Source organism: Cygnus olor, chromosome 10 (assembly GCF_009769625.2).
Source record: "Cygnus olor isolate bCygOlo1 chromosome 10, bCygOlo1.pri.v2, whole genome shotgun sequence".
NCBI lineage: Eukaryota > Metazoa > Chordata > Aves > Anseriformes > Anatidae > Cygnus > Cygnus olor.
In genome coordinates, this window is record NC_049178.1 from 15,676,470 (window position 1) to 15,690,986 (window position 14,517).

Genomic DNA, 14,517 nt, shown 5'->3' on the forward strand with positions numbered 1-14,517 from the left:
CAGACACATCAGTAGGAGGGACTGGCACTTAAAATCATCATCAAAACTCGTGTTTAATCCTACAAATTATAAAGAGAAAATATTTACCCTGTGACTCAGAAATCCAAACGTGCACCATTAACAACTGACAGCAAACAGCCCAGGAAGAGTTTTTAAGCACTCAGACTTGACATCATTTGCTCAAATTAAATCTGTCAATGTTTACGAAAAAACATATATTTAAAAATATGCTTTAACAGTGCTTTGTGAGCCACTTGTAAGCCTACAGAAGGGGCTAACTTCATAGCCAGTGTAATTTGTACTGAATATCCAATCAGCTCTAATTATTAACAGCATGTTACATGTGCATACACAAGCATCTGTCAGCCCAGAGGATCCCAAAACATTCCCAAAACTCCGCGCAGTTGTGGCAGGACTGCCCGGGTGCTGGGCTCCCCCCTGGTGCCCATAACGGGATGCCTCAAGGCTGGAAAAGAGCAGCTCAGCTCCTGGGCGAAGAGGAATGGGAAAAGCTCTCCTTTCCCGTGGAAATGCCAGTTCTGAAGCACCTGGGATGCCAGGAACTTTCCCAGGTCTGATTCCTATGGGAATGGGGCTCCTAAGCCTTTCTCTCATCTACGTTTGGATCCTGCCTACAGTAACCGAAATAATCGCTAATAATACATTCCCTCAGCAGATGCACATGCTATTAACTGAATTCCTCGTCAGCACCTTTCACTAACCCTTATTTTATTCAGTCCCTTGGTGCATGAAACAGATTTATCCACAGCTGAAGTCTGATGGCAGCTTTTGCAGCCAAAACCGTGACTTAATCCAGGTACTCCAAAGCACCACTCAGGAGAGCACACAAAACTACCAACAATAACGAGGAAAACACAATAGCTATTTGGACGGAGCTGATTTCTTTTCATCTCCTTATCTCCAAGTGTCGGCAGCTTACACATTTTAGCATCACGCACAGTAATTAGGCTTCGGTAACAGCTAATCACAACAAGACGACAAGTTCTCATCATCAGAACACTTCTCGCTCTGCCAGTTCAAGCAGTGTTCATAATCAATGAAAGCGATCTACAGCAGCTCCTATCCTGTCCTGCAGCTTATGAATTAAAGTAATACCGTCAGCCCAGAGACACCGTGGTTTTTGTTTAAGTTTTGGAAACCTAGTGGTAATGAAAAATTTGTCTTATATTTCAAAATAATAATTTAAAAAAAATATTAAATGCTTCCCTGAAGGGCAATGAATTCACATACAATCCTAAGTCGTTTACTTGACTTGGAATTGGAAATGTAATTCATAAAGACAGCTAATTGGTGCATTTTTAAGTTAAAATAACTGAATCCAATTCCTAAGAACTGCTGCCTATTACCATTCAATTCAAATACAGTTAGCGGGACCCCGTGCATCCAAAACGCTGCTTTTGGAATGGGGTGAAATGTGCAACAAGACACATGCAGATCTAAGAGAGTCTAAAACTGAATGGACAGGAAATCAGGTGTTTCACCTTGCAGAGAGGCAAGATGAGACCACAGAGGCAGCCGGGGTGAGGACAGGGCAGCAGAGCCGACACGGAGATGTGCCAGAAGGCAGAGGAGCTGTGCGCAAGGTCAAGCATGAGGCCAAGCATTAGTCCTCATGGTACAACACCAACCAAGGAACGTGGTCCCAGACCTTACATTTCAGGTACTTTAATCTCTAAGTGTTGGTTTTGCTGTAGCTATTCTCTTTTTGGGGAGAGGGCAACTCGTCTTGATTTTCTGTTGCAAAGAGATTTAGGACTGGAAGCGCGTTTGTCTCAGGAAAGTACAGAGCGGAGTTCTTGCGGTCCTGAATTTACTGATGCCTGCTGCGAGGCATAATTTTGCAATTATAAAACAAACAAACAAAAAATATCAAGACACTCGGAAGCCTCTGTGTAGCGTAGAGGACTCTGCGTCCACAAGAAGTGCATCTGATCTTCAAAGGAGTTACCGAGGACTCCATTAACAGCTCATGTTTTAAGAAGCAGTTTGCAGCAAACTGCGTTCATGCAAACGCGTATTTGGGGAAAGAGACTTGGAGATAAGCAATAAAATTAAGCAAGGCCTGGACATGAAGACTTTAAATGTAATTATTAATGTAATTGTTTTCTTTTCTGAGAGGCAGCTCCTCTTCTCTGTGCTCTACAAGAACCAAAGCAATTGACCCTTAATTTTAGCAGAAGAGCCTCTGCTCATCTAATCCAGCAAGAGTGCTTGTGTCTGATTAGCACAGGATGAATTGATTCCCGGGAGCAGGGCTCCTGCTACTGTGTTTTGTCTGTTCTCCTTCCAGATCATATTCTGCTACAGATTTCCACATTTAGATGACAGATCTGGCTGCTGTCTGCAGGATTCACCTAGCTGCAACTGCACATTGATTAGCAATTGCCTCGAGGAAATTCAGAGTATCCAGGCAACCAGGAGGAGGCCTTGGATACAGCATCTGGATTGGAAGCAAAACACAGACAGCGGAAGATCTCGGAGAAATTAGCCCCCAATATATGCAAATCCAATTTGCTCGAACTAGCAGATTCTCTGCCAATTTTTGCAGTTATTAATGGTGAGGTTAACTGGAAGATCAGTCTGGATTTCTTGTTAAGTTAGTAAAAATACTACAATGGGCACATTTCAATTTCTGCTCGCTACCTAACACATACTACAGTGAGTGCCTTACAGGCAATGACAGCACGGCAGAAAGTCACCTACAGATCAGATTGGTCTCATTTATTTTAATTTTCCCTGTGGTTAGGTATCACTAGGCATTGCCACATGTTACTGTTAGCACTCACGTGAAGCTCTGTCCAAGCACATTTAATGCATGGAAAATTTCTAACAAGCCAAAACAAAGCAAAGACACCTCCAGTAACACATAAGCTGGAAGGTATCGGTGGTACAGGGCATGGGACGGATGTGGAAGCTCGGGGTGCTTCCTGAGTTCAGCTGTATCAGAGCTTCTGCTGTATACACATGTAAATAGATTTAAAAAATTCATAGGGAACATGAGTAAGTGTGTGCTTGTGCACGGTATGCCCAGAGAACACAGAAGTGGCTGGCACACACCCTGCCTAGCACAAGGATGTAGGAGTCAAGAAAATGCCACGCTGAGCCATTGCAACATGCAACCCTTCTTCTTGCAAATGCTTGTATGTTTATGTGCATCCCCCCCCCCCGCAGAGGATGTGTCCCGTTAGCACCTCGCCCCTCCGAAAGGCAGAGGCGTGTGCCTTGCAGCTTGCAGCACGGGGAGAGCTCTGCAGCGGCAGGGGGATGCTGCGAATCGAGGAGGCTGGGCTGCCTCCTGGCACAGAAGGGCTGCTCAGCTGCAAAGGGAGCTGGATACCACCTACCCCAGAGGTGCAGCCAGCTCCAGAGACAGTCCTGAGAACATACAGTCCCAAGAAACAATGCCGAAATGTGCCTGGCTGCCATCTATCAACAGTCTTCTCCAAACAGCCTTCATTAATCAACACATCAGATTCTGGTTAAAGAGTAAATAGCTTAAAATAACCTGACTCTAACTTAATACAAAAAGCAACCGATGCGCCATACCCTTTTTGTCACAGGTGTTTGGGAACAACCTCTGCCCCTGAGGTCTGTGTTTTAAGATATATCAAGAAAGAGTAAAAAGCAGGGCTGCCAATTAATAATTTCAGAAAAATTATTGGAAAACTTCCTATTGCAAGTGCACAGAGAGAAGCCACACAGAATTTCCATGGGAAATTCAAAACCACTCTAAAGCCCTATCAGAGATTTGAATATTTGCTTTTAGAGAGAGAGAGTTACTCAGCTACGACTTCAGCTGTTTGTAGAACAAAGCATTGTTATCCGATCACACCTCAGTATAGCTGCACTCATATTTAATGCTGATAATCGGGCCCAGACAAAAATGTAGACTTTTGATTCTCACTAGCAGTTTAAAAAAGAAGAAGAAAGCAAGGCGTAAAGCCAAAGGTAAGAAAGGCATCTTTCTGCAGTGCACAGATGCTTGCCCGTAAGTGGGAATTCGACATGATACACGGTAACGGTGCTGAAGGAGCCATTATGATTTATTGAGTCAATCTGCAGGATGGAGACATTAATAAGCAGATCTTATCTCATTAAGCGGAACATGTTGTTCCGCTGCATGGGCATCCCCAGCATCTGCCAGCCCTCCTCGCCCAATCTTGTCATGTTCCGCACGCTGTGGATGCAGTGCTCATTTCAAGGTTGTACCGAGTTGGCAAGACCCACGGGCTGCAAAGACACCAGAAAAACAGCGGAGAAAACCCAGCCATTTTGGAAAGGCAGCTGGGGGAGCAGCGCTGCTGCGGGGAAACCCAAGGAGAGCTCGCCCATCAGATCTATCAGGCCAAAGGCATCTTGATTTGAAGCATGTTGCTGAGTACACCTCTCTGCTTCCGCTGAAATTCTAACTGCTCTGTTAAGGTAATTTATTACACTCATTAAGTACCACAATCGGAGACCCTGTCTACAGTAGCTAGTTTTATACACTTTAAAAACGTTCGCAAGTCACCCCATTACATCTTAGTCATGAGGCTAATGCAGATTACTTATTACTTCTCTTGGCAATCACATAACGCTTGTCCTGAGAATGAAAGATGATGCCTTGACAATAATACTCCATAATGTAATAACCCTTCACATGTTATAAAGTGCAGCACTTTTTCTTTTGAGGATCGCTAAGTGCTGGGCAGGCATTCATTAATTCAGCCTCTCCAGACCCCAGAGACGCGGCCATCCCCATTCAAAATTCGGCCACCACGCCTATGTCCCCCTGTGTCTCCGCACAGCGCCCGCCTCCCCTGTAACATCCAGCTCCAAGCTCCCAAATGCCAGTGCTTCCACCGCCTCCCTTCTGTCTGTAACATGAGATAACTGCAGGCACAGGACAGCCGCTGAAATATTAATGAGGAGAGAAGTAAGTGTTGTTTTAATATTCTCCAGGCTGGTAACCTGAGGTATAGAGCTGTTACCTGATTTGGCTACTCGGCAGGCTGGGGAAGAAATGGGAATAAAACCTAGAAGCTGTGTCTCCGCTCAAAGCAGCATTCCCTTGGGGGCCCTGGGAGAGCCCGCAATTCAAATGCAGAAGTAATTGCCAAATAATTAGTAGCCTACACAATTACTGCCGTGCATCCATCAGTATTTTATGCCCTGAAGGATCAGTCAATAAATGCCCAAGATTACAATTATCTTGATTTCCTATCCACCAGAAGGCCCAGGTAATGTGCAGTCTAAAAAGATTTTTTCTTCGTAATGAATATTGTCAAGGGAAGTTACCAGCTGGCTCGAGCACGTCACGTGCAGCTTCACCAGCACTCGGGTGGTGCAGAAAGGACCAATACTGGTGCAACATCACAGCTTTGGGCACACCTTCCAGGATTTCATCTCCATGCAATCAAAATGGGGCTTTCATAAAGGAAAAAAGCAGACGTTTCTAGCAGCATCTTAAAACTGGATCTGAAAACCTCAGGAATTAAGGCTTTCAAATCCACACCCCCACACACACCTGATTATGATTTTAGGAGCATTTTGGGTGAAGAACACACCACGGTGGTGGTCAGAGGAGAGGCTGCCGTGCCTGCTCTCCATTTACAGGGACGTGAATCAAAAACTGCCCTGAGGAGCACATTTGCAGGGCACCAGAAGAAATACTACTGATATTATGCAGCCCAGTGGGTAGGCAACACCTTTTTTGTCCCCTTCAGCTTGCAGTTTCTCTTTGCAATTAGAGCACTTTCAAAACCTGATACACTCTCCGACTATTTTGTGGTTTCCAGCTGTTCTCTTCTGCTTGTTCTTTATTCCTCCCAAATCAATAGCATCCGTATCAGCATCAAAGTCCTGCATTTTACCCCTCCTCTGAAAGCTCCCTGTTTTCTATTCTTTCTCCCCAGAAGTTCTCTTCAGTAACTATTAAATGCTTTTGTTACATCTCCTGCAAGGTTTTTCCCAATGATAGTGCTGGTTTCTGAGTGGCTTTATGCCTTCAAAAGGCAAATGAATGTCATCTGGTAATGTCAAAACGTAGCCTTGATTGTTTAGGTCACACTTTCTCTCCAGCTGCTGAAATGTAGCAGAGAAATAAAGAACATGACTACATCCAACTCCCACCCGTCATCACATGCAGACACAGAGACCTCAGCCTCTGCTCCCAGCACCACGAATAGCAGGAGCTCCTCAAGAGGTGTTCTTCCTCACCAGGAGCACTGGCTCTGGATTTCATCGACCTTATTCTTAAAAACTGCCAGCTGTATTTTAAGGCAATTGTGTCTTTCCCTCTTCTTTCCCTCAGTTGTGAAATGCTTCTACCTTACTGTGGCAATCAGGAGCTACTTACAAGCCCGTTCGTTCCTCCAGCCCCACCAAACCTGGTTTAGGTCACGAAGCAGAATTTGCCTATTCAACATCACCGCTCTCCATTTCATGGTTTTGCCCTTGCTTCATCTCTAAATCACCAAATTGCACTGTAACTGAAAGCAACCCTATCCCTGCAGTTGTTGGAGTTCGGCTCAGTACAGTAAGTAGCATTACTAATATTAAAAGCCATGCATTAAAGGTATTATTTTATTGTTCTCTGGAGAGAAACAGGAGAGTATTTCCTTTTGATAAGTTCTATCCCTCTGGTTTAGAATAAACTGTCACTGGGAGGGTCAAAAATACGATCAACTTCACCATGGTGGGGAATTAGAGAAAAAAAAAAAAAGGCAAAATGCAGCATAAAACAAATGAAAATTAAAATAATCTAGGACTATAAAGCTGGGTACTGAAGAAAACCTGGAAATTAGAATTCTAACTTAGTGGTCTTCATTTTGGCGGAGATTTTTTTATTATTATTATTAGTAAAGCAAAATTGCTGGTGGTTGCAGCTTGAGTCTTAACCACGCCATATTCTAAGATTCAATCAAGATTAAAACTGTTTTGATCAATACTCTTGTAAAATAAGATTTCAAAAAAAAAAAAAGGACAACAAAACCATTAAAGAAATCTCAGTAGAGAGCAAAATCATTTCCTGAAGCTGTAAGTGAAAAATGAACTTTATTTATTTCACATTACTATCAAATATTGATGTGTCTTGATGCATATGTGTATACACACATTGTCATTATTTTCTTTATTCTAACTGATTTTTCCCTCATGGGCCAGTTCTCCAGAACCACTAGGCATCAGCATCCCTGATGTCAACGGGGAAAGAAGCTTCTCAGCACTTCGGACAAGTTAGTCCCTCCAAGTTGACACTTCTATCACCCACCGAAATTAAATACCCATTAGACTTAACGGAAGTCAACCTCATATGCAGCAACTCAAAAGAGCTAACCATGAAATCTAAATTGTTTAGCTGCTAAAGCATATAATCACATAAGCAATGAAATGACCATGCTATAACTGTCCCAGATGGGTACAGCATTCCCTGAAAGCTAATGCCCAGCATCTCCCAGGAGCCAGCTTACAGCCAGTTACCCATTTTGTCTTTCCAAGTGGAAAGGTCACCAGAACAAATATGATCAGGAAGCAATGGCAAGGCAGTTCAGCCAATCTATTTCAAGCACCACGACAAAGAAAACTAATTTAGTGTTATAATTAGAAACACGGAGAGGAAAAAGCCGATTTTGGAGAAGTGCTGCTGCTGGAACGTTAGTGTTGGTGCTGATAGGGCTAATCAGCTCAGAGAGGTGGAAGAGCGAAACCAAATAATGCATTTAGCATCTTCACGTAAACCAGGTTTGACACCGCAATTGTCTGTAGTTGGGATTAAGTGCAAGGTTTAAAGGTGACCTTATAGGAGAGTTTTTAAAGAAGTAGGCTAAACAGTGTTTCAGAACTTTATTTTTAGAGCTCAAAAAAACAAAACCACATGTCCCAATCTTTTTTGTTCGTATTTGATAACTACTTTTCAAAGAATATCAGCTATTGGTGTGTAGTTCATATTGTAAAACATAATCCATATATCTTGTTAATGGCTTCAAGAAGGGTTTTTCAACTCCTAATTATGACAAGACCCACTTCACTTCTTGCAAACGACATGCATGAGCTGAAGTGCACGGGAAGGACTTTCAAACCTCTAAGATGTTTTTTTTTTTTGTTTCTATGATTCTATGATTTTTTTCATTAGCTTCCCAAGAGATGCATCTGACTGTTCTCAGTCGGGGGGTAGGTGGAAACAACACAACCAAAAGTAGTTTTCAATTTAAAGGAGATAGAGATTGCATCTTTAGGTATACAAATCCTATTGTGTAGCTAAATTTGGCCAATTTGCCTTGCATTTTCTTGGGAGGCAAAGCCATCTTTTTCCTTCCCTCACCCTAGTGACATTTCAGTGCCCCTTTGGCTGTCTCAATGCTGTTGTTTGTAAAGCTGCGCTGTCAAAAGAATCAACACAATGTCTCGGCTTAGAAGTAATTATCCAAGAACAAAGAAGAAAAAAAGGCCAAAAGCAGTGCACCATGTAGTTGCATCCTGAGACACATTTGGGTGATGAAGGATGTGTACATAGGGAAGAAGACAAAAAGACTGAAGGGAAAAGAGAGACAGCAGGAGGGAAGAAAAAGCGAATAGGGAGATAGGTTATAGGGGACACAAAGGAAAGATGCATTTTCATTCACTGCTACGCTGCCTTCCCTCAATATTTTGTTACCAGATTTCATCTTAGATCCTCCTGGCCTACTGATGTTAATCTTCTGAGGTAGTTAACTCGGTGGGAAAAGACAAAACACAGCAATATTGAAATTCCCTCTCTCTGCGTACAGACAACAAATGGAAATGGAACACAAAGACAGAAAACAAGGTCTTAACTGTAGCTGGTTAACTTGAGCATGGGTGATGCAAATCAGACATCCTACCATGGCTACTTGAAGTGCTTTTTCTCTGCCTGTGATTCCGTACCTTCATAGGTTCCTACTTCCAGAAGGGTCCCACTTCGCTCCAACTCCAGAAACTCCTCCACAGTCAGAAAGTTGTAGTCCACACCAGGCACTTCTCCTTCTCTCGGAGGGCGAGTTGTGCCTGAAAGGAAAAATTAAGATTTAATATAATTTTTTCTTATCAAGTGTTAAAAGGGACAATAAAAATGATTACAAAGGTAGAACAGTATCCAAAAAATACAATTCTATGATACACAGAAAGCAACGCCAGGAGACCAGTTAGGAACCCACATAAAAACAAGACAAGACATACATTTCTGATGATGGTACTAGTTGTTCCACCGAACCACAGTAGTTTTGATATTCCCAGAAAGTCTTTCTGGCAAAGAATTATCTTGTACCACATGCAGAATCACAGCTGGAAGAGTACAGTATCTGGGAATATGCCAGCAATTACCTTCCTGCCATTAGCAGTGTCACTTCAACTTCGATAAAATTGCAATTCGTATTTTCAGATAAGGCAACTTCTGTCTTCCTTTATTTCTGTCACTTATTCTTTCGCATCACAGATCTCTTCTCCCTTCTTTCTTCTTATTACTTTATCTCTATGTATGGTTTTTGTTTTTGATTTTAATTCTACATTAAAAAAAATACCATGAGGCAGTTTGGATGCACCACTCACATGCACTCACTAGAGAAACTGTCTGCAAATGCTTCTTACAGTTCACCTACAAGCTCATCCCGGTTCAAGTAATACTCTTCCTTTTAAGCAATACTTCGCACTGAATCTCTCTCTAGCACTCAACAATTTAAACAGCACCCATAGAGAACAGGGCTCTGATCATTGCTGCTCTGCCAGCTCTGAAACCCTTCCCTTCCTACCAATTTCCAGCCCTTCGAAGCACGGTGTAAGATGAGTCATTTCACGACTTTTTGCTGAGACGGCTTGGGCCACTGCATTTTAGGTCACTGAGCACAGCTTAATTGATTGGGATCCATTTCTGTTCAATAGCCTTTATTTTCCTTGACTCCAGAGACTGGGAGACGGCTGAATTCTGTACATCTGGGATTAAATACAAACGACAGATTTAAAGACACCGGTGGAAACTGAACTTTAGAAGAAAGAACGGTGTTAGACGGTTGCAGGGGTCTGATGGCTGTGGCCGCAACCAATCTGCTGGCTTGGGAGTAACTTCAGAGCTGTGAAAACCATACCTAATATTTAATGAAGCATGATTTCTCACTTCTTTGAGGCTTTCCCGGCCCCTGGGCAGTACCTTCTCAGTGCATACAGTTTCTTAAACCTGCTATAAAAGGACTGAAGAAAATATAAAGAAACTGAGTTTCTGGAAACTAATTGGGAAGATTCCAGCTCTCAGAAGTTGAAAGAGCATAAATTTACCATGCCTACATCTGGCAAATGTTTTCCTCAAGTGCCAGGGAAGCGGAAAATCTACTTATGCCCTATTCATCCGAGAGACTGCTCAAGAGGTCAGTCTTGATGGAATGACACCCTCAGAACACTATCACTAGATTAGTTTCCTTGATAGACATCCACTTTCTCCAAAATCCTCCATTTCTTGTTTCAAAATAGAATCTCTCTCTCTCTCTCTCTCTCTCTCCCCCCTCCACTCCCCCTCTCATTTTATTCACCGTCAGCCTTCAGATAGCCTCTAAATTCCTGTGCTTTTGCTATCATTCCTTCTCTTGGAGCTGTGTGAACGGGTAAAGGCAGGAAGAAGAAAAGCAAAAAAGGGGACAGAGGTGATGAAGGATACCTTCGCCCTAGTAGCAGAACTATTCTTTCCTATTTGAAAGGATTCAACTTGGCATCCTTTGAGTTCTTGAATTCCTACAATGATTTTTACCAAGCACTTTGCAGCAGAGGACAGCTGTCTTTCACAGATCTAGACCAGAGGAGGACTGGGCCTGCACTGCGTGCCCCTTGCTGCCTGAGCTGCTGCGTTTCCACCCAAGACACGCTGCCCCACGCCTGATGCTGCTGCGGATGTTCACACCGTGATGACCCTCACCTGGGCATCATGGGTCTTGCCCCCTGTTGGGTTCCTCTAAACCAGGCCCGTAAGAGGGAAGGAAGATGAAAAAGCTCCAGCAATACGTCCAAGGACGCTCTGTAGCTGCCCCACGCCTGGAGCACAGTGGAAGCGAGAACCAGACTCCGTAACGCTCCTCACCCTCCGCGTCAGTCAAACGTCACCCCGAGCCACGCGGCACGCGAGCCGAGTGCCAGAGACTGGGATGTACTTCTTCCCAGTAACTGACAACACACGTTCATAAAGCACAAAGATCAAGGAACTTCAAGATTCATTTTACTTTATCTTTTCGAGTTCTCATCTTTTCTTTATCTATATCTTTCCACGGAGAGTATTTATTAATCATTTTTTTTTCCTTCTCAATTTTTATAGCAGTGAAATTGCAGTCAGCAGTTTACTAGTGCTGGCTGCCTATTTGACATGACAATTATATCTCTGCCATAATTCCTCTGAGCCATTTTAATGGATCTATTTGTTTCATCTCAGTGTTCTTAATTTCCTGAATATGTTCAAGTCAAAAAATCGCAGATGTGCTTGCTATCAGCGCGATTGCCTGCAACACACGCTGAATGCATTAGGAACGCCAAGCCAGGGCGTAAAAGAAAAACATTACATCACAGAGATAACATTTGTCACCTCCCGTTGGGCTCCAGCAAGGAACAGGGGGGGAAATAAAAACAACACTGCTTAGGATATCTTATCTGGACCAAGGCGAAACACCCAACAACTTTCCATGTCGCTGTCTAGAGCGAAGATTGCTTGCAGATGCTCGGGCTGTTATCCTGCTCCACATCTGAGCAAGTGTTACTGAATGCAATTCAGAAAGGCAGGGGGAAGGGAAAACCCGCCTCCGTTTTTCTTGTAGCAGAATGACAGGCTGCCGGCTGGACACACGCCTGGCAGATGGCATTTCAAAGAGTTTTCATGAACCATCTGGGATGTGTACAATGATTACAAACCACACTTACAACAAAGCCAGAAGGGCTGCTTCGCGAGAGGGGTGTGGGGAGAGGGCAGGCGGAAAGAAAGCGTGAAAGAAAAGACAACCAAGAGGTGCGTAAGCCAACTCGGGGACTTTTCCCAGGAACGGGACGCTGAGAACAACCGGCACCTTCCACCCCGAGCTCCTCTGCAGCCCCAAACAACCGCTCGACTGCTGCCCAGCACCATCGCAGGCTGCAAGCTGCCGTCAGAGCTTTCTGCTGATAAACTCAGAATTGTAATTAAGTCTCTCGTTATTAATGTGATTTAATTATGTGCAAAGCATTGAGTGTGTCCTCCCTCCCCCCGTTAAATTGCATTTCAGCGTCCTTACTACAGGTTGGTCATCGCTGAAGACGAGGGCTACGGAGGTGGCTGTGTATTTTTATCAGAGCTAATAACAGATCAGAGCACTGCTAATGGCAGAATTAATTGAGCGCAATGAGTGCTGCAGACAGCCCAAACAAGAGTTAGATACTCCATTAGGAAAGGAGAGCCAATCATATTTAAATACGTTAACCTGCCTGCCATGTTTGCACTGAAATATTAAGTGGCATCAAATCTTATTGCCATTAGGTAGCAATTTAGCTAATTAATTTGAGTTATGTCCCACTGCGTGACTAGCTCAGAATCGCTAATGCTACAACATGAAGAAACCAAAGGAGAAACTGAGTGGTTACTGACTCCTTCTGTACATTTAATGATTCATAAACTTTCACGATTTGGCTAAAATGTCCCACAACATACAAAAGCAGGTATAAAAATGAATGCACAGTGGAACTGCTCAAACCTTCTACAACCACAAAAAATAAATGAGGAATAAAAAGGCTATTGGTTAGTATTGCGGGTCTTGCCTTCTCTCTGGCTCTGGGGAGGTAAAACTACATTTGGGTGGCCCTGATGCGAGGTGAAACATCTGCCGAGCTGTTGCTTTGGTTGTCACGCTCAAGCTAGTGGCATCCTAGACAATCCATGCACAATTAATGCCCGGGCCACAGAAAAGGGATCTCCTCTTGGGCTGGAGACCCCACCTGAGAAAGCGCTCACAGACAGGTGAGCTTGCGCAAGGAGATCCCCGTGCTGCACTAACTAAATTAATTAAATTAAAGCTTCTCATCCATGCCCAGAGTAACTGGACTACGGCTCAGATGTACTGATGACTATCAACTATTACTCTGAATAATTTAAGTGCCCATTTAAAAGACAAATAGCTACTGTTATTATGTTGCCTATCAACCATACTGACAATTACCCAACATGAGCCTCAATTATAGCATGGCCAGATTGTTAATATGTGATTCAGGGGCTGTTTAGCTCCTTATCAATCTACCATGGCCTCATGTTAAGCTGTTAATAGCCACTGATGCCCTGCTGCTAAATTAATCAGAATCTTGCTTATTGTAACCTAAAAATAAGACTTCAAAGAGGCCATAGTCATTTCAGTTTTCTTCTTAAAAAAAAAAAAAAAAAAGGAAGAAAAAACAGTTTTTGAGCAGTAATTCTGTAACCATGCATCCAAACAGCCTCTAGCGTGTTATTCAGAAGTTAACTTCTCCAGTGCAGAACACCTACATCTCCCCATTGCATTTCTGCAAGCCCCTTACCCAATTCCACTGCTTGGCAGAAATTATGGTGAGCCGCCAAAACACAGCTGAGCAGACCACAAGTCATTTCTCGTCTCCACTGTCCAGATTCTCTTAAAATGACAAAATGTGGGAGTTTCACACTGAGGGTACTGACGTGGCTGCTACAGGCATATTTTCTACAAGCCCCAGTCAGTGGCGGTACCACAGGTGAACGAAGTGCAGTAGGGAAGGTTTTAATGCACAGTGTGCAGGGATGCTACCGACTCACAAAGCTGCAGGGCCGAGCGCTGCTGCGGGGGTTTGCCAACAGGCTGCCTTCAGGCGGGCTAGAAGGAAGGATGCTGCTCTTGCTGTTGCTCTTGCAGGCTGATATTTTTGTTCATTCAGCAAGCGATTCCTCTCCTTGCCTACCTCGAAAAAATCTTCAGCTGCTAAGGAAGAAACACACTAGGAAAAAAGCCCCTCTTCGCTCCGCACAGCGCTCAGAGGTCACCGTCTTCCCTCGTGTCACGAGATAATTTGGAAAGCCTGCTTTGGCTCTCCTGCATCTGTCACCTCCAGTGCCAGATAACTGGAAGGCAGGACAAACTCCACAGATCTGCTGATGGCAAGCAGAAAAGGGAAGAGACAGACAGAACCTGGTCTGCCTCCAGAAGAAGCAACCTGATTAGCGGCTAGGCGGAAGCCCGAACTTATCTGGAACACAGCATTAGGAATGGCTTTATCTACATTAACAAAAAATAAAGAGTAACCTGCCTGTAAGCAAACGCTGTACACAGAACTGCTTCATACTATAGATTCCAGGGGTTATCCAAACTAAGACCGCTGACATTATTTACTAACAGCAGCAGAAGGCATTTTGTTTGGACACAGGTATGTTATCCATTACTCAAGTGCCTGTCCCCATTTACCTAAGGTAAGGGGTGCAATTTATTGTTGTAATTACATGAAAAAACAGAAGTTTCAGAAAGCCTTAGTCTGTTACAAATCAAATATGCTCAATTTAGAAATATAATT

The 14,517-nt window shown here is 43.5% G+C and overlaps 1 protein-coding gene across 22 annotated transcripts in view; it reads right to left on the bottom strand.

The window, feature by feature from the left end:
• The window catches only part of MAGI1 (membrane associated guanylate kinase, WW and PDZ domain containing 1), a 324,538-nt gene that overhangs the window by 79,133 nt on the left and 230,888 nt on the right, over positions 1-14,517 (bottom strand). For all 22 annotated transcript variants that reach the window (XM_040568203.1, XM_040568215.1, XM_040568198.1 and 19 more), the window contains one exon: positions 8,902-9,021. In XM_040568203.1, the coding sequence (XP_040424137.1) occupies positions 8,902-9,021 (120 nt within the window). The remainder of the gene's footprint in view (positions 1-8,901; positions 9,022-14,517) is intronic.